General features: G+C 49.1%; 1 protein-coding gene across 1 annotated transcript in view; it reads right to left on the reverse strand.

The window, feature by feature from the left end:
• Positions 1–358: 358 nt before the first annotated feature.
• The window catches only part of LOC119372573 (heat shock 70 kDa protein 14), a 57,151-nt gene continuing 36,809 nt past the window's right edge, over positions 359–20,700 (reverse strand). Inside the window, exons 11-13 of the mRNA XM_049420221.1 lie at positions 5,174–5,332; positions 2,490–2,548; positions 359–2,168 (exon numbers count right to left, since the gene is read on the reverse strand). Of these exons, the coding sequence (XP_049276178.1) occupies positions 2,060–2,168; positions 2,490–2,548; positions 5,174–5,332 (327 nt within the window). The 3' untranslated portion in view covers positions 359–2,059. The remainder of the gene's footprint in view (positions 2,169–2,489; positions 2,549–5,173; positions 5,333–20,700) is intronic.

Raw genomic sequence — 20,700 nt, forward strand, 5'->3', positions numbered from 1 at the left:
ACAACCTAAGTAGCTCCTGTGACAGGCACAATGTGCATATTTGCGGCTGCTCACACTCTTCTGCACTGGCATTTCATGCTTTGATGAGAGAAAAAGAACTGTCGTCTGCTGTTTAAACTTTACGAGCTGCAGCAAAATTAATCACTGACACACATTTTTTAATGTTCCAGACCACCTATGATTAGGCATGTGCGAATATTCGAGCACTTTGAATATTCGAACGAATATTGCAGTATTCGAATTCGCTTCAACACGAAGTTAAATTATCCGAAATTTCGAAGTATTTGAAATGAACGAATAGATGTGTATTAGACTGCATAGCACTTCACAGCATAGCACTTCTACAATGCTGTGAAACCCCCTGCAAAGGTGGTTTCACTGCATTGTAGAAGTGCTATGCTGTGAAAACATCTACTAAGGAAAAATCCACGCTGTCGCGAAGCCCCACTTCAAGGTTAAACGCACATATTACCATCTTGAACAAATATAAGCGCAGATTACCCCCATACGATTACTCACTTTTTAAGTTTAAAAGCTTGTTATACAGGCTTATATGCTCCATGCAAAATAAAAATTTTAAAACATAACATACTTTACCGGTTCTCACTTGCATCCTACTAAAGTTCAAATCCTGCTACTATTCAAAATTGCTTCCACATCAGTTCGAACCAAAAAAGAATGACATTCACACATGCGTTGTTCCAACTTTGTAAACATGTTGTGCAGGTTAACTGGGTCATGACAAATGTGCTCATTTTTCTTTATAATATGTGATATATACTATTTGAACTATTCAATTCAAAATTTTTCAACCAGATCAATATTCGCTTCGAAACTAAAATTTAGTATTCGCACATCCCTACCTATGATGCATTTTCATAGGCTGTCTGGAAAGACAATATAGTGAGGAAACATTTACAAAGCTAGTTTCAAAGCTCCAGACTACATACCACTGATGTCAGTTGTTGAAATCAGCATTTTATGGCAACATGTAGCTACATGGCTGCATATGATAACAACGATGATAAATAAAAAGAACGCGAGTGCTATGTATTTCATCAGCACAGCTGGTGCATAATCACCACAGCAATTGCAAGAAAGGAGCTAGTCACTGATTACATCATCATGATGTATCCATTTCCTGCGTATCGATAGTTGTTTGCATGAAACAAGAATTTCTTTTAGAGCTTGGAGGGTTTGGACCATCATTAAAATAAAAAAAATCCTCTGGACTGTATGCATGGATGGCAAAAGTGCAGAATCTGCAATATGGAGCGTTGAAACATTACATTATTAAACAGAGCAAAATTTGCACACAGTAAGCATGACACATCGCATTCAATCAGTCGATCAATCCACCATGTCTTGTGACAAACACACGTCTTGCCCTAACAAAAAGAGTTACAGAATGAATTTTTATGAAATGACGAAAGACCTAGCCTTGTTCCGTGTTTATGCCAGGCCATGACAACGAGAAACTTGAAGCAGCGTCTATCGACTCAATGCAGGCTTGACCAGCAATGCAGGCCAAGTCTACAAGATAATACCAATACTTGAAGGATATCCTGCACTGCTCCAATTGCCCATGGTGGTCACCGTCAGCAGTTTTGGTCTTTACCTTTCTGAAGTCTAAAAAAAACGATAAAGAAAAACCTAGTGGCCATTTCAGCACTGTATGTAATCACAAGCTCTGGTCCTCAATGTGCGTGTCTTCAAAGGCAAACGACAAATGGCAGCACGTCCCACTTTTCTTAAAGCACTGATGGGTCAGTCAATGCTTAACTGTATTTACACTGAAAACAAAACAAACAAACAAAACACATGACCGCCAGCCAACAAACACCATCACAATGACGTTACAAAAATGTTTCTCCTGGGGCACTTGCCGTCGCTTCTTTCGCCAAGTTTTCATGCTTCACAAAGGGCACAGACGCCCTCGCCGCTGACTGGTGCAAAGAACAATTTACAGACAGGGAGGTTGGCGAAAAACATGTTCACTGACTACAACAGCCGAGCAGGGCTGCTTAAGCGAGAAACCTAGGTTAGACGAGCAGCATCGTCAGCTTCCTGAGGTGTCCGATGCGTCACTCGTCGCCGTTGGATCCAGCGTGACAGATTCAGTGCGGCCACTGTGCTTGTCCGTGCACGAAATGTGGACTGAGCCATCACTGAAATCGAGAACAGCGACTAATCAGAACGATGACTTCTTAAATCTCTCTAAGCAATACAGGTACTATGAAAGACAGCGTAGTCAAAAGTTTAAACTTAAAAGTACAGCGAAAACTCGTCTCCTCCTCAAATCTGTTAATCAGTTCGGCAAGTGTGGCATCGCAGAGGAGGCATGTGCGTGGTTAAGCTGGGCAGGGGGAGGTTTAGGAGAGCATTGCGCGTGCTCTGTGCTGCGACGGTTGTAGTGGCTGAATGCATAGGTGGCCAGTGCTTCCTATACTTTAAACAGTCCCTCACAAGGTTGATGTAGGCCAACTCACCTGCGTATGCTCACACTGGCAACAAGTTTGGACTCCTCCTCCAGTCCATCCATGCAAACCTGCAAACGCACAAACAACAAAATGCAAAGCATTCACCCGACGTAGAATTTCCTCCTAACAATGCGAAAAAGTTACATATATATTATTATAGTTCCATTTTCTTAAGGTAAAGAAAAGGTCACCTTGTATTATACAGCTGAACTCCTCAATAACAAAGGTACTAGTGGGACACCCAGCAGTAGAAAGATGAGAGATAAATGCGATGGTTACTCGCATAGTTTTTGAGAATTATGTTATTGTAGGAAACTGGTCGCTTGCGTGCACCAATGACAAGTGACTAGCACATCCACTACTCTCACCACAGCCGTCCACAAACGCTGCTGAATGGCCAATGAGGCTAAGCATCGCCTCCAAGATTGCATTCACATAGGATCAACCATGGGCGTTGCAAGCTGGCTAATCCAAGTCAGCATTGCCTTAAAGGACCCCTGACAGCAAAATTTCTGCTTGTGACTTTTTTACTGTAATTTGTAGCTTTGTGTCTGGTAATCCCCAAGTTGAATCGTAAATGCTCGAACGTATCGTATAACTAATTCTATCGTAGTTAGTTTTGACCATTTTAGCGTCACTTCAAAACGCACGCCTAAATATGCGATGGAGCACCAAAGATCACGTGCACACAAGCTGTGGCGACGTTCGGGCTCCCGTGCACGGTAGAGACTGAAAGTATGTGGGTGCCTCAGTATGGGTATGGAGTATGGGTTAAACCTATCAAGCGCGTGTCCCCTCACGAAAACTACTTCGACAGCGGCCCGACAACAGAGCGAGAGGGGTGAGGAACAATAGGCCTCGCCGGATGCCAGTCGTCGTATTGTGTGCGCCCCGCAAACATTCTGTGACGTCCACAATACTTGCTTTACTCGTGGAACGTCACGCGTGGCCTCGATCTACGTCATACCAGGATGTCGCGAGGTGCAGCCAACTCAAATGAGCACTCACGCTTACTTTAAAACCAAATTAAGATATCTTAAAGGCAACGTTCGTCACTAATAATTGGTCAGATGTGCCCCCGTATACAGGAAAGTCAAACAAAACAAACATCTCGAGGTTTCAATTTCGGTGTCAGGGGTCCTTTAAGCCTCAGCTACACCATGCGGGCTGGATCAGCAGAACAGTCTGCGCACTGAGTTACATGCTGCATGCAGCTTCTTCAGGACAGATATTATGTTGCTCTCGTCTCTTTCTGACAGCGTCACCCTTTCACTGCCTTCGTGGCAATGTTGGGCGAGCCAAGCATAAAACAGATGCGAAAGAACATCGCGTAGAAACAGAATGCAGCTATCAAATAGGCTGTTTCACAATGCTCATGCTGTCGTTGTTTTTTTTTTGCTACTTTGATCAAACTTCATTGCATACTTGGCTCTACAATATTACTGTAGGCCACAATGGCGTCTTTTCCTTTGCATGTTTACACTTTTGTGCCTTACTGGCAAGATACTGCAATAGAGGGCAGGCACGGCACTCAAGAGTATAATGAAATATTGGATATAACGAACTGACCTTGGCTCTCTCATCAGCTTCGTCATAACAAGGTATTTGAGTGTACACTTATAGACTGGCTGCAAATGACTTACCGTAAAATCCCGAGCAAGCGCCCCCTTTCAGTGAAAGACAATCCGAAAAGATTTAAAGGGGGGGGGGGCCTTGCTCGGTCACAGATCAAAATTCAAGATGGCGGCAGAAGAGCCGCTAGGAATAAAAAAAATGCACACCCGTGCTTCTAATGAAATGCTTTATTGAGTAAGCATGCATTCACTGTTTCCAAAACGGTAAATAAAATAGTGAAAATGGCGGGAGGAGAGGGTGGGAGTGCTTGCTCTGTCATTGATGCATATTTCAAATCTCTCGAAAAAAGGAGGGGGGGGGGCGCTTGCTCGTGATTTAATGGTAAGGGGGCTTATTGCCGCACGAATCGACCACCGCAAAAATTTTTAGAATCCGTACAGTATGAGCGGAGTTACAAAGATTTGTCGCGTGCTACAATTGCATTCTCTCTTCTCTTGTCCCAACGAAAGCACTAGAAGCAGGGAGCGATGGCACGGGGAAAATAAGTGACGTCAAGTGTGCCTCGTGACCTTGAGCACTTTTTCTTTTTTTTTCTTTGAACGTGCCATAACTTTCAGTGCAAATGCATGCACACACGTGGTGGCCTTCCACAGCGGACGCAGTAACTACCGAGCCCACCATGCTCAAATCAGCCAATGGCATGGAACTTGAGTCAATGACGCAGTGATTTTGAGTAAATAGCATCATTTGCCGAGAGAAGAGGAGGCGATTTTTAGCTGAGTTTTGCTAGATTTGTGTTTAAATTCCAGGCTGCATGTTACGCTGTAATGTTTGGCTCATGTTCTTGGGAGCCTTGGCTACCGATTGTCAGCGTTTTCTGACCATGCTGAAAAAGTGTTGCAGGGCCCTTTTAACAGTCAAAAAAAAAAAAAAAATGCAGCACTGAGGAACCTAATACTGTAGCAGGGTTCTACTGTCCTAGGCATTGCACTCAAATGAGAAAATTTCCCCGCAACAGACGGAGTTGACCAATGCAAGATTTGTAATCAGAAATTGCCATGAGGGGCCTTGTTCCTGAAAGAGAGCCTAGAGATACTGGCGGTGATGTGATTGCTCACCCGAGCCAGGAGGGCGGCATCTTGGCCGTCGCCACGCCCTTCGTACACTTCAAGCATGGCGCTGCTCTCGCTTTCCGCCCGAGCCACCGGTTGCTGCCACCGTGCAGGCACTGGAGTTCCTTGGCCTAGCACCTCAGTCAGTGAGCCTTCTGCACCAGTCTGAAAAGCGTCCACGCCGCAAACCAGACTGTACTGAGATGGAAACCTCAAGTCTTGTAATAAATTACACACTTGACAGAGCGACAGATGGGGGATTTTTAAGGGATCTTTTTTTTTGCTATACACAACATTCATAGGCGTGCGCGTGGGGGTGCCCCCCCCCTAGTCGCCTAAGAGGAGGGGTGCAAAATCTGCCTCGTACATTGACTTAGTAAGGGGGGGGGGGCGCTGCAATGAACCTTCGTCGATGACGACGTTAACTAGAACTACCAGGCAAGAAAGCCAAGGAAAGTATAGGGGAAGTTATTTGCAGTAATTAGGATGTAAATGTGAAGGAAGTAAAGTGGACGAAAAGCAGGTTTGGTCCCGAGTAAAATCCCGGCTTGAAATTGACTCGCTCGTGAATGTTCAACATACCATAACTTTTGTTCAAATGGGTTTAGAACATCCATTTTTGTTGCACTGCACACAGTTGCGATTGCAGATTATTGTGATATGCTGATTTACTTTGTAACGCAGTCAGTTTAGAAATAATCTTGCTCCCCAAACGGCACATGAAATATTTTGTATTTTAAAAACAACACAACATAACAGAAAAGTAATTGCATATTTGAAATCGGCATGCAAATACAGTCGAACCCATTCATAACGATCCCAGATATAACGATCTATCGGCTATAACGACTATATTTCGGTGCACTTCGATTTTCCTATGCTACCCATTGAAATTGCGTCCACATACAGTGAAATCCCGCTACAACAAAATTGACGGGCTGCGTGAAAAAATTCGTTGTTGTGGAATTTCGTTGCAGCAAAGTTTCGTCTACAGACCACAAAAGTTAGGAAGATCTGATGATCATGACTCGTCCTTTGGTCCCGGCAAGCGCATGCATTGTCCTTTGCATTTAACTCTCGCTAACTCGAACGTACTTGGCCGCACACCGAGTGAATGTATTTTCTCGCGTATAACACGCACAAAATATACCGAAAATTTAGTGGTAAACTCGGGGTGCGGGTTATACGCGAATTTTGGTGCGCAAGTTCGCTTCACGGTAATGCAAGGAAGGCGGCCTTGCGTCAATACGCGAGTTGTACACGTGGGTTATACGCAAGCAAATACGATATGCAGGCTACCCTCGAAGTTTGCCGAGCGCGTAGCGCCGCGAAGGAGCGTGCCAAAGTTCACTAGAGGCTAATTGAAAACGAAGTGCCGAAGCTCCGCACTGCCACAGTCACAAGCGAGCGAAAGGAAAGCCGAAACGCTTCGTGCCATTCCACGACTTTATTGCCTCTAATCTTTCTTCCGGTGTGTTAGCTGCGTACTTGAGCGTATTCGCTATCGATGATCGCGACGATAGCGACCGCGGTTTTCGGCGCAGCAGTTGCGGCAAACGGTAGTTCCGTTTTCAATCTGTGCGCGCTGGCCGTGCGCGTGCCTTCAAAACTGCGTCGTTGCTATCTGTGATCACGTCTACCGTGGTTTTGACCGCAGCATTGCTTTGAGTCGGTGCGCGTACTTTCGTGGTCGCCCATGATCGCGTCGACACAACCGCATTTGTTTTCGCAGCGGTTGCGGCAGAATGTAGTTACGCTTGGACTAGGTGCGTGCTGGCCTTCAAAACGCCGTGGATGTCATTCACGATCGCAGAGCTTGTGACGACGAGCAGTGCTACGTGCTAAACAATGGCGGGAGTTTTTGAAGAACGAGCGGCCCGCATGCGCATCAAACCCGCCGGCACCATCATGGCGGGTGGACGATCTGTTGCCGAGCATCTCAGTGGCGAATAATTTACTGGGATGTGCGTGTGGTGGCAGAAAACATGTCTCCGATGAAGACACGGGTGTTGCGATGCGGCCGCACGGCTCTGGCAACTAGAAATGGTCGAGTGTCTAGCGGAATTTCGCAGCAATCCTAGGCAAGCTTCTTTTCCTTACGTGGTGGCACTCGCGAAAACTTCGTTCAAGCAGAAATACCCAGAAAAAGTATTCGTTGTGACGAGACATTTTTCGCATTGTTTTCTATGGGCGGCTGACGGGGAATCCAAAATTATTCGTTGTGGCGGAAATTTCGTTGTAGCGATATTCGTTATAGCGGGATTCAACTGTATAGCGAACATTTTTCAAAGCCTCCTACTTTTACAACGAATACTTCAGACATGGTCACAGTAAAAATATGGTGTACAGTCGACGTCTGATTTCCCGGACGCCCGAAATTCCGGACATGCCTGATTTCCCGGACTCATCTGTGGCACCGTCAAGTTCCCCATAGAGTCAATGTATTAAAAAGTCCGAAATTCCGGATGCTTATAGCCTTCGCCATTCGATTTCCCGGACATTTTACTGTTAACCGCCTACCCAAAGTCACCACCGACGCCGCCATTTTGGTTGTTTTCATATCCTCTAACCCACCATACTCGCATCGCAGGTGTGGCCAGCAGCACCGCCGCATTGCGCCGTGGCTGCCGTAACCTCGAAACCGCACCAGTCAACCCGTTGCCAGCCGTAGCTTAGCCAAGCCAAACCTCACTGTGTTCGTTCACGTGTTGTTTTGTCAGCTCTGCCAGCTCTGCGGTCGTGTCTGCGGTTGATCGTTTGCTGCTGCACGCTATCTTCAGTGATCACGTTTCCCAACCTTCAGCATCCACCGAGTTCCTAGCTGTTTCGTGCTGCGCTTTTCGTCGAGCAGATTCGCCGTTTACAGCGATGGCACCGACTGCTCCTTCATCTTCGTCCGCGCCTTCGAAGTGCACAAAGCTCCCTCGTAGGCTCACGATGGAGAAGCCGCCATCATTGAACAAGTCCAAAGCGGTCAGTCGCAGACAGAGGTGGGGAGGGAGTTCGGAATTTCGAAGCAAACTGTTTCGGACTTCATCAAAAACAAGGCGAAGATCTTGGAAGTGGCTGCCAAATCAAAAGGGGCTGGAAAGAAGAATGCGAGTCAGGGTGTTTACCCGCTCCTCGTGTGGCTCAGTGCCATGATTGCTAAGAAAATCCCGGTGTCAGGTGACATCCTGAAGCAGAAGGCGGAGGTTTTCGCGCTTCAGATGAACGTGAAGGACTTCAAGTTCAGCGATGGTTGGCTTCGCAATTTCAAGAGTCGCAATGACTTGAAGTTCAAGAAGATGTGCGGAGAAAGCGGCGCCGTCGACGATTCCGTTGTCGCCAAATATCGGGATGGAAAGCTGCAGTCCTTGCTTCAGCAGTTTCCACTTAATGATATTGTTACGTGAGTGACGAGTCGCTTTTACAAGTCGTTATTCACACGATATATTTGCAAGAGCGGCTGCAGCGCTGACCAGACCGGCTCCGAGCTCGAGCAGCTAGCGACCTTCGTCCTCTTCGTCGGGCGCACACGCGCGTCGACCATATGAATTCCGGCAGCCTACATGTAGCATAACCCCCGGCGGCAAAGGCGCCGTCTCGGCGCATCTAGACGTCAGCGTCATTGGGCGAGTGGTACTGCTTCAGGCGTGCGACGTGTACAATGTCGCTGGCATGCGGGGTGGATGAAGACGGCGAGGCAGCAGGAGCGATTTCATAGGTGACGGGAGTCACCGCACGAAGCACTCGGTATGGCCCTGTGTACCGAGAGAGCAGTTTGTCGGACAGGCCAACGTGCCGGGTCGGAGACCACAGCAGAACCAAAGAACCGGGCGAAAAGTTGGTTGGTTTGGTTGGTTTTAATGGTGCATAAGCAACTTAGGCTATCATGCACCAAACGCATGGTATGGTTCTCTTAAAATGTCGGAATACCTCGCCGAGTCCTTGTCTAGGCAAGGGCCCCGAGGAGACCGACAGGCTAAAAAGACCTCGATCTTCTTCTCAATAGTGAGAAGCTTAACGAGGTGTCACTATATTTAGACGGCGCAGGGTATGAATTTATAGTCTGTTTAAAATGCCTGCTTCTCTGAGGAAGCTAAAAACGTGCGAGTTATCGACTAACGCGTCTTCGCTTAAGAGCAGTGCAGGGTGAAGGGGCACATGTTCACTATAAAATACGGCAAAATGTTTTTTTCTTAGTTCTTCCAATTTTGTACATGACAGTAAAATGTGATTCACCGAGAGCTCACATCTGCATCTCTCACACAGAGGTTTGTCTTCTTTTGCTAGTAAAAAATTGTGTGTGAGATGTGTGTGGCCGATGCGTAAGCGACATAATATAACTTCTGTGAAACGTTCTTGGTGTGAGCATGACTTCCATTCTTCTATGGTGGACTTTACAAGGTGGAGCTTATTATTTACTTGTAACTGCCATCTAGACTGCCATTTATTTCTGAGTTTGTGGCGCACTGATTTTATGACGTCTTGGTAGGGGATGCTGACATTCTTGATTTCTTTATGCCTTGCTTGTGCTGCACATTCATCTGCCTTCTCATTTCCACAGATTCCGACGTGGCTCGGCACCCAGCAAAGCTTTATGTTACGTCCTTGTCTTATACCTGTTATTATGTTGTGTAGGATTTCGCCAATTATTGGTACACACGCGTTTCTGGGATGAAGTGCTGTTAGTGCACTCAATGAGTCTGTGTAAATTATACTGTTCTCGACATTTTCATTTGTTATTTTTTTTAGAGCGACTGAGATTGCATAGCTTTCTGCGGTGAAGACGGATGCGCATTGGGGCAGCCGAATTGTTTTTTCCCATTGATTGTGTAGTACGGCACTTCCAACGTACCCTGTTGATTTGGAACCATCGGTGTAAAATGCTGTGTATTTTGCATATTTTGCTTGAAGTGCTAAGAATTCCTGTAATATATGCTCGCGGGGTGTTTGCTTTTTTTGAAATTGTGTCAGCGTGAAGTCACATACAGAGGGTAGACAGTACCAAGGTGGGAGCGCATTGGGTCTCTCTGCGATCTTAGGCAATGTATCCTGTATATTTAACTCTCGGCACATCTCTTCAAAGCGAAGAATGAGTGGCCTTACTGTCCGGGGCTTGTTGATAAATAGTGTTCTAGATGGGCAGTGATTTACTATAGGGTGACAGAGGTGTTTCGGCATTGAACGGATCTTTAGAACATATGAGTATGTGAGCATTGTTCTTCTGTCTGTCAATGGTGGCTCATTGGCTTCTACATAGAGACTGTTTATGGGTGAAGTTCTATATGCACCAGTTGAGAGGCGGAGGCCGAGATTGTGTACCGGATCCAGTCGTTTCAGGTATGATTGTCTCGCTGACCCATATACTATGCTGCCGTAATCTAAGCAGGATCGTACCACTGAACGGTAAATTTGTAGTAGGCTTGTCCTATCTGAACCCCAGTGTTTGCGGGACAGCACTTTTAGTATGTTGAGAGACTGGGATGTTTTTTTCTTCAGCGCATTTATGTGTGGAAGAAATGTCAACTTCTTGTCAAAAATTAAACCTAGGAATTTGTGTTCTTTCTTCACTGGTAATTCAGTTTGGTTTAGGTGTAAGGTAGGGTCTGTCTGTATGCCTCGTGTAAGAGAGAAAAAAATGGCCACTGTTTTTTGCGCAGAAAAGCGGAAACCGTTTCTGTCTGCCCATGTTGTCAGTTTGTTAATTGTTAACTGTACCTGTCTTTCGCATGTTGATGTGTTGCAAGATGTGCTAGCTATCTGGAGATCGTCTACGTAGAGTGAATACATGATTGACTTCGGTATTACTTTGCTGATCGAGTTCATTTTCACGACAAATAGTGTTGTGCTTAGAATGCATCCTTGCGGCACTCCATTTTCCTGCGTGAAATTTTTCGATAATGTCGAGCCTAGACGCACATGGAATGAACGGTTAGCGAGAAAGTCTTTCAGGCAGTTCAACATCCTGCCACGGATTCCTAGCTCAGCCAGGTCCTGGAGGATTCCGAACCTCCAGGTGGTGTCGTACGCCCTTTCTAAATCAAAAAAGACGGCCAGACAGTTTTGTTTGTGTACAAACGCTTCACGGACAGTATTTTCGAGGCGTACTAGGTGGTCGATTGTGCAGCATGCTTTTTTAAAACCGCACTGATGAATGTCGAGAAGTTTGCAGGATTCTAACACGAATGACAGCCTAATATTAAGAACACTTTCAAAGGACTTTGCTAAACAGCTGGTGAGAGCTATAGGTCTGTAGCTACTAGGATCTGTTGGTGGCTTTCCCGGTTTCAGAAAAGGAACGATAATGGCCTTCTTCCAGGCTTCAGGTAATTTTCCAGATATCCATACTTTGTTAAAGAAAGCCAAAAGTGTTCTTGTGGCAGGTTCGGAGAGATGGGCTAGCATTTGATAGTGTATGTCATCAGGTCCGGGTGCAGTCTGCTTACCTGCAGCCAATACAGAGTGGATTTCTTGAAAAGTAATTAAGCAGTTGTAGGGTTCGTTTGTATTGCCGCTTGTTGGAAGCCTTTGTTTTTCGGCTGTATGTTTGTGTTTCAGAAATGATTGTGTGTAATGTGACGAACTGGAAACAGCACAGAAAAATTCACCTAGAATATTTGCCTGTTCTTCGATACTTGTCTGTACGCCAGGGGTTGTGAGTAAGGGTACAGTGAACGGAGAAAAACTGCCGTCTATCTTTCGGATCCGTTCCCACATTTCTTTTGATGTAGTGGTGCTATTTATAGAAGAGACGTACTTTTGCCACGAAGATTTTTCAGCGCATCGGCGGATGTATCTGGCTTTCGCTCTGGCTTTTTTAAAATTTACAAAGTTTTCCGCCGTCGCGTACCTGCGGAAGGTTCCCCAGGCTTTGTTTTGCTTCTTTTTTGCTTCTCTACATTCGTATGTGTACCATGTTTTGTGATTTTGCTTTACCAGTCCAGAGGTCTGAGGGATGGATAGGCGCGCAGCTGTAATAATACAGTTTGTGATACACTCGTTTAGTTCATCTATGTTGAGGTTTTCTGACGCTATAATTTCTAGGCTAGCCTTTTCTTGGAAGAGGGCCCAGTCGGCTAAATGTAGCTTCCAACGTCGTGGTTTTCGTTGGATGACTTCAGGTGAGGTTGTTAGGCTGATTACTATGGGTAGATGATCGCTTCCGTATGGGTCGTTTAGGATATCCCATTTGAAATCCATGAAAACGGACGGTGAACAGAAAGATAAGTCTATGCAGCTCATTTTTCTTGAGCTAGGAGAACAGTATGTTGGTTTCCCTGTGTTTAGTAGACAAAGGTTATTGCTTAAGATAAAATCCTCAATTATTTGGCCTCTACTGTCAGTTCTTTCACTACCCCAAAAGTTGGAGTGCGCATTAAAATCTCCGACTACCAGGAACGGCTCTGGCAGCTGCTCTATAAGCTGTTCTAAATCAGAGATAGTTACTTTAAGGTGCGGCTCCAAATATACGCTGCACACTGTAATAGTTTTAAATGCGTGTATGATGGCCGCGACGGCTTCTATTCTGGTTTTAAGTTTGTGTTCCCGCGCTGGAACTCCACTCTTAACTATAATAGCAACACCCCCTGAGAGTCTACTTGCCTGCTCTCGGTCGTGCCGGAATACTTTGTAGTTTTTTAAGATGTTTCGGTGTTTAGGACCTAAGTTTGTTTCTTGTAAACACAAGGCTACCGGTGAAAGAGTGGCTAGTATGTCCTTTACGTCGCTTAGGTTATGTAGGAGTCCCCTGCAGTTCCAGTGTATAAAAGCCATGTTGTATTATATGGGTAGGGTGAGAACTTAGGTCTTCTTTTCAGGCCCAGTGATCCTGGGCTTGTCTTTTTTCCGATCCAAGGAGCCCCGCCGTCCTGACGTCGACGGCTCAGGACTACCTTGGTTCGTGTCCATCGCATCGCCTGACACGCTGGACGTCCGTGCTGAATGCACGGATTTGTTAGCATTTAGCCTCGCCGCGTGGAGAGAGGCCTTCAGGCTCGCTGACCCTGCGGTCCGCGTAGCCTGAGTTCGAGGTAGTGGTGCAGCGCGAGCTGCGTCCACTTTGGGCGCTGGATGCCCTGCCCCGGCGTCACTAGGTGTGCCCTGGGCAGGCGCTGTAGGCCGCTGTGTTGCCGCGCCCTGTTGCAGCACAACGGAGTAGCTTCTGCTTTCCATGAACGAAAGACGTTTTCGCGCTTCTCTGAAGCTGATGTTTTCTTTAACTTTGAGTGTGACCATGCTTTTTTCTTGTTTCCATGTCGGGCAAGCACGCGAGTATGCAGGATGACTGCCCTCGCAGTTTACGCAGTGGTGCGGTTCAACTTTGCAGTTTTCAGAACTGTGCTCGTGAGAAGCGCACTTGGCACATGTGGTTTGGCCCCTGCAGCTCTGTGAGCCGTGGCCGTATCGTTGGCAGTTAAAGCAGCGTCGCGGATTAGGTATGTACGGACGTAGTTTGAGTTTGGTGTAACCAACTTCCACAGTGTCCGGCAGTATGCTCGATGCGAATGTGAGAACGAAGTGCTTTGTCTCGATTTCCTTGTTTTCTCGTTTGATTTTGATTCTGTACACATTCGTGACGTTTTGGTCCTTCAATCCGCTTTGGAGTTCTTCTTCACTCATGTATTTTAGGTCATCATCAGAAATTACGCCACGGACGGTGTTTAGTGATCGGTGAGGGGTAATGGATACTTGAATGTCTTCGAAGGCTGTGCATTTTGAAAGGTTCTCGTACTGGTGTTGGTAGAGCACTTCTAAAAGAAGGTCCCCGTTAGCCAGCTTCTTTATCTTATATCCTTGGCCTAAGGTGTCTGTTAGGGTTCTGGAGACTTTGAAGGGAGAAACATGCCTTGCTGTTATTTCTGAGTGCTCGCTGTGAATCACGTGGAATCTAGGAAAGGTGCTTTTGCTGTTCGTAAAGAACTTGGCTGTTACATCGGTGCGCGTCCTCTTCTGAGGATGGCGATCAGGCGAAGAAAGCGAAGTGTCCATAAAATTTGTACGTATTTCGGCCTCGGTACCAGCCGCCCACCACGGAGCCCAACGAGGGGACGGGACAGGAACTCGCGAGCAAGTCCTGCCCGCGCCAGCTGTATACCGCGACTATAACCAAATATGGCTTAACTCAGGGTGGTTAGCCACACAAGGTTAACCCTTGCCGCCGCGAAAATAGGAAATGAACTGAAGATACGAGAAGACAGGAAAGATTAAAAGTCAGAGAGAAAGACGAAGATGAGGGGGGGGAGAGACAGGAAAAGGCGACTGCCGGTTTCCCCTGGGTGGGTCAGCCCAGGGGTGCCGTCTACGTGAAGCCGGGGCCAAAGAGGTGTGTTGCCTCTGCCGGGGGGCCTTAAAGGTCCAATCACCCGGCGTCGGCTCAACCCCCAGGATCCCCTTTTCCCCGGACACGGCAATGCCACGCACGGCTAGGCGTGGGAGGGGGTCGAAACCCCCCCGTTAGCTCGGGTCCGTGGTGTCGCTACACACCAAACGCCTGCTTGCGCAGACGCCCCTGCGGGGCCGGGCGAAAAGTGTACGTCGCGGTGTCGTTGATCATACCGACGGCGTTGGTTCTCTTGGGAGGTCAGAAGGCGAGTACGAGCGGCTTCGCGTGCATGAGCGGCCCGGCTGATGGCGTCCAGGGCGTATTCAGTGGTCGGAGCTGCTGGCAACGGAATGACTGTATCGAGGGGCAATGTGGGTTCGCGGCCGAACAGCAGGAAAAATGGGGAGTAACCAGCCGTGTCATGGCGCGAGGAATTGTAGGCAAATGTCACGTACGGTAGAGCAAGGTCCCAGTCGGAGTGGTCTGAGGAGACATACTTTGAAAGCATGTCGGTTAGGGTTCGATTCAGACGCTCCGTGAGGCCATTCGTTTGCGGATGGTACGACGTAGTGAGCTTGTGCCGCGTTTCACATGAACGCAGGATGTCCGCTATGACTCTCGATAGAAATGTGCGGCCACGGTCCGTGAGCAGCTGGCGTGGAGCACCGTGTTGCAAGATCACGTCGCGCAGAAGGAAATCGGCGACATCTGTGGCGCAGCTTGTTGGAAGAGCTCGTGTGATGGCGTAGCGTGTGGCGTAGTCTGTGGCCACAGCTATCCACCTGTTGCCAGCAGAAGACAGGGGAAAAGGGCCGAGTAGGTCCAAGCCGACGCGAAAGAAGGGTTCAGACGAAATGTCGAGGGGTTGAAGGCACCCAGCCGGAAGCGTCGACGGTGTTTTGCGGCGTTGGCATTTCTCACACGCCGCGACGTATCGTCTGACCGAGCGTGCGAGACCTGGCCAATAGAAGCGACGGCGGATTCGGTCGTATGTGCGGGACACACCAAGGTGACCGGCAGTTGGAACGTCGTGAAGTTCGTGGAGTACAGCCGAGCGGAGGTGTTTGGGTACAACAAGCAGCAGAAATGGTCCGTCTGGATGAAAGTTGTGGCGGTATAGTGTACCATTCTGGAGTACGAACGAGCGATGAGATCGGTCCGAAGGTGAGGATTCGAGGCACTCGATGATAGCCCGTAAGGATGCATCACGGCGTTGCTCATCGGCTATGTGGGTCAGTTGGGAAACGGTGCACACGCAAGCTTCCGTGTCAGGGACGGTGCGCGACTCGCCAACCGGATAGCGAGATAGGCAGTCGGCGTCCTGATGCAGGCGTCCAGACTTGTACGTCACTGCAAAAGTGTACTCTTGCAGTCGCAGAGCCCAGCGACCAAGTCGACCTGTGGGATCCCTTAATGATGAAAGCCAGCAGAGCGCGTGGTGGTCGGTGACTACCGAGAAGTGAGTGCCATATAAATATGGACGGAACTTGGAGACCGCCCACACAAGAGCAAGGCATTCTCGTTCGGTGATCGAATAGTTGCGCTCCGCAGGTGTAAGGAGGCGACTAGCGTAGGCGATAACGCGGTCGTGTCCCTGCTGACGTTGGGCGAGGACGGCTCCGATCCCGTGACCACTGGCATCAGTTCGGACCTCAGTCGGGGCGGATGGGTCAAAGTGGGCCAATACAGGTGGCGTCGTCAAAATTGTGATGAGGTGAGAGAAGGCGGCAGCTTGAGTGGACCCCCACGAAAATGGGACGTCTTTCTTCAGAAGATCAGTAAGTGGTCGAGCGATTGCTGCAAAGTCTTTCACAAACCGCCGGAAATATGAACAGAGTCCCACAAAACTCCGAACATCTTTGGCAGATTGGGGTACTGGGAAACTGGTGACGGCACGAATTTTCTCAGGGTCCGGCCGCACACCAGAAGCATCAACGAGGTGGCCCAACACTGTAATCTGTTGGCGGCCGAAGTGACACTTCGACGAGTTCAACTGGAGGCCAGCATTGCGGAAGACGTCGAGAATAGCCGACAGACGCTCAAGGTGGGTCTCAAATGTAGGTGAAAATACGAGGACGTCGTCTAGGTAACAAAGGCATGTTGACCATTTGAACCCTTGTAGCAGAGAGTCCATCATGCGCTCGAACGTGGCTGGGGCGTTGCATAGACCGAAGGGCATAACCTTGAATTGGTACAGGCCATCGGGAGTGACGAAGGCGGTCTTTTCTTGGTCTTTCTCGTCCACGGCAATCTGCCAATAACCGGAGCGAAGGTCTATGGATGAAAAGTAGCGTGCGCCATGGAGACAATCGAGAGCGTCATCAATGCGGGGCAAAGGATACACGTCCTTTTTCGTAATTCGATTTAGATGCCGGTAATCGATGCAGAAACGCCACGTGTTGTCTTTCTTTTTAACCAGGACGACGGGTGACGCCCAAGGGCTTGATGAGGGCTCAATAATGCCTTTAGCTAACATCTTGTTTACTTCTTCTTGAATAATCTGGCGCTCCGATACGGACACCCGATACGGTCGACGGTGAATGGGAACAGCATCACCTGTGTTGATACGGTGCTGCACAAGAGAAGTTTGGCCGAGTGGTCGATTGTCAAGGTCGAAGATCTCGCGGTAAGAAGCCAAAAGGCGGATGAGGGCAGCTGATTGCGCTGGGGGGAGGTCTGGGGCAATCATGGGGCGTAATGCCATGTCGAGGCTTGTGGCATCGGGTGGGCGACAAGGAAGATTGGAGCATACGTCTGCTGCAAAAGAGGTGACGTAGTCATCGGCTAAGGACCGCAACGTGGCGATTAAGATGCCTTGAGGGAGGACTTGCTTCGTGAAGCCGAAATTTATGACGGGGAGATGTACCCGGTTAGCGGCTACAGTAATGACGCAGTGAGGCACAGTGATGTCACGTGCCAGGAGTACATCAGTAATCGGCGTGACGACGTAGTGCCCATCCAACACGGATGAAGTCGTTGTGAATTCGGCGAATGTTAGGGCTTTAGGCGGTAGGCGGATGAAATCCGTGGTGCAGAGGCTGTGTGGAAGGTCGGGGTGAATATCTGGCTGAAGAGGAAGGTCCAAGCAAAGAGTACCAGCGGAACAGTCTATCAGGGCAGAATGGGTCGATAGGAAGTCCATCCCTAGGATGAGGTCATGAGGACAATTATGGAGCACCGTGAATAGGACAGGAACGTAACGGTCGGCGATGCTTATGCGAGCTGTACACATTCCAGTGACAGGAACAGTTCCGCCATCGGCGACGCGTACAGCTTTTGTAGTAGCAGGCGTGAGGACTTTCTTCAGTCGGCGACAAAGGCGAGCACTGATTATGGACACGTGAGCTCCAGTATCGACTAGAGCCGTCAAAGAAATACCGTCCACATGCACATCGATGAGGTTCTTGTTCGTAGGAAGCGTCAACGGAGGATTTGGTTCAGAAGGAGATGATGCAGCACTACCTCCAGGAGCTGCACGATCTAGTTTTCCGTCGGGTACGATGCAAAGTTGGGCGGCGAGGGGTGGCGGCGTGGTTGGGGCGACGGGGAACGACGGCGTTGAGGGGACGGTGAACGAGCAGGAGGGCGGCTGTTAGGTGTGTCACAAGTAGGGTCCGTACGGCTGGGAGGATACCGGCGAAGATCTTCATATGGTCGGGAAGGCGAGAAAAGTGGGGTCCTATAGGGCGGCGTCCAAGTGGCGCGGCAGTAGCGGGAGACATGACCAACGCGGTGGCACCGGAAGCGGATTGGTCTGTCGTCGGGAGTTCGCCATTCCGCTGGGTTGCGAGATCGTGGAGGAACGAATGGGTCACTTCGAGATGCATTCATGGGCATTGGTCGGGACGAGGGGCGAGAGACGGGGCAGGCGACAGGGAACCCGAGGTTGGCGAATTCTTGTCGTACGACCGCCTGAATAACGGAGACCGCGGGGGTTGGTTGTATAGTGGCATGGTCGAAAGGAGAGGGCTGGAACGACGCTGGACTTGCCGCTTCAAGTTCCCGTCGAACTATACGCGTTACACACCGCTCAAAGGGCGGTGTAGCGGCGGAATCGGAGCAGGTGGACGTGGCAGCCGTGTTTGGCAACCGAGAAAATTGAGGGTGCACACGACGGCTTTTGGCCGTTTCGAAACGGCGGCATTCTTGAATGATGCAGTCGATAGTCGAGACGTTGGTGTAGACCAGCAAATGAAAAGCGTCGTCCGCGATGCCTTTCAAAACGTGACCCACTTTGTCAGTTTCGGGCATTGCCTCGCCCACTTTCCGGCAAAGAGCAAGCACTTCTTGTATGTAGGAGACATACGACTCAGTAGGCGACTGGACACGGGTAGCGAGCTCTTGTCGTGCAGCTGCGTGGCGACCGGTCGGGTTCCCAAAGATGTCACGTAGCTTCTCCTTGAATGTGTCCCAGCTGGTGAGCTCGGTCTCATGTGTTTCGTACCAGATGCGCGGGGTTCCGTCCAAGTAGAAGAGAACATTAGCGAGCATCATGGTAGGGTCCCACCGATGAGTTTGACTGACCCGTTCATACAGGCGAAGCCAGTAGTCAACGTCGAGGCCAGGTTGCGCGGAGAATGTCCCGGGGTCGCGGGGGGTGGGGACCGCGACAAAGGTTGCCGTAGGAGCCGCAGATGGAGATGGGAACGGGTTGTCATTGGAAGCCATGGCGAGACGCTGAATGACGCGGCCACTGCGGAGCTGCGTGGTGAGGACGGGGAACGTTCCACCTCCACCAAATATGTTACGTGAGTGACGAGTCGCTTTTACAAGTCGTTATTCACACGATATATTTGCAAGAGCGGCTGCAGCGCTGACCAGACCGGCTCCGAGCTCGAGCAGCTAGCGACCTTCGTCCTCTTCGTCGGGCGCACACGCGCGTCGACCATATGAATTCCGGCAGCCTACATGTAGCAATATTTTCAACTGCGACGAAACTGGACTGTTTTAAAAGCTGCTGCCAGAGAAAACGCTTGCATTTGCTGGTGACCCCTGCCACGGCGGAAAGCACAGCAAGGAGCGGCTCACTGTCCTCGTTGGCAGCAACATGTCAGGCACCGAGAAGCTTCCGTTACTAGTAATAGGCAAGTCAAAGCATCCAAGATGTTTCAAGGGGGCAGTAACTCTGCCTGTTCTCTATGAAGCTAATAAGAAGGCGTGGGTAACGCAGCAGCTATTCGAAGCGCACATGCGCAAGCTGGACAGAAGGTTCGAGCAGCAGAATCGAAGAGTTCTGCTGTTTGTGGATAACTGCGCATGGCCACATCAAGGACCTAAAGGCTGTACAGAGTGAATTTCTGCCGCCGAACACAACAGCAATCCTGCAGCCGATGGACCAAGGCGTGATTCGTAACTTGAAGCATCATCACAAATCACGCGTGCTCAGCTGCATGGTGCTCTGCTCCGACAGCGGGAAAAGCTACGCTGTTGACCTCAGGTCTGCCGTCGGCATGCTAGCGGAATCGTGGAAGGCGGTTACGCAAGAGACTCTGCGGAACTGTTTTCGCCACACAGGCTTCACACTCGACGGCGAGACTGCCGTCTCGCCCCAAGTGGACAGCCCCAAGGATGACAGGATGAACTGCCATCCGCGGACGTTGCCTTCGACGATCTGCGCGCTGCCGGCGTGTCGATTCCAGCCGGGATAACCTTTGAGGGCTTCGCCGACGCTGACAAAGACCTCGAGCTATGTGCGGAGTTGACCGATGACGAAATCATTCGTCAAGTTACGGAAGATTCCGACAACTCCGACACCGAGAACGAAGAGCCAGCTCCTACACAGCCAACGAGCTCGGAGTTGACGCGAGCACTGATGACACTGTTATTGTTGTACAGTGGCAACATGACGTTGACTGAAATTGAGGCAGACATGATCGCGAGCAAGCAAAACGCCGTGCAAAAGAAAATAAGCGACTTCTTTGTGCCCAAGTGCTGACGTATGAGGTAGCGCCGGCCACGTCGTACTTTTTTTTTTAATATAAACAGCTCTTTTCAGAGCCACCTAAACGATGCATTGGCTGAATTGCAATGGGAATCTTATACTCCGGCCGTGACCCTCTCCGTCAGCGAAAAATACCTACCAAAAAGGTGCGTTTTCACGTGTATTCGTTTTTCCGGACTGCCCGATTTTCCGGACGTTTTCGCGGTCCCTTGAGGGTCCAGGAAATCGGACGTCGACTGTATACGAAGTGAGAAAAAGTTAAAGCAGGCCTTCTAAAGCATGAGA

Source organism: Rhipicephalus sanguineus, chromosome 10 (assembly GCF_013339695.2).
Source record: "Rhipicephalus sanguineus isolate Rsan-2018 chromosome 10, BIME_Rsan_1.4, whole genome shotgun sequence".
Taxonomy (NCBI): domain Eukaryota; kingdom Metazoa; phylum Arthropoda; class Arachnida; order Ixodida; family Ixodidae; genus Rhipicephalus; species Rhipicephalus sanguineus.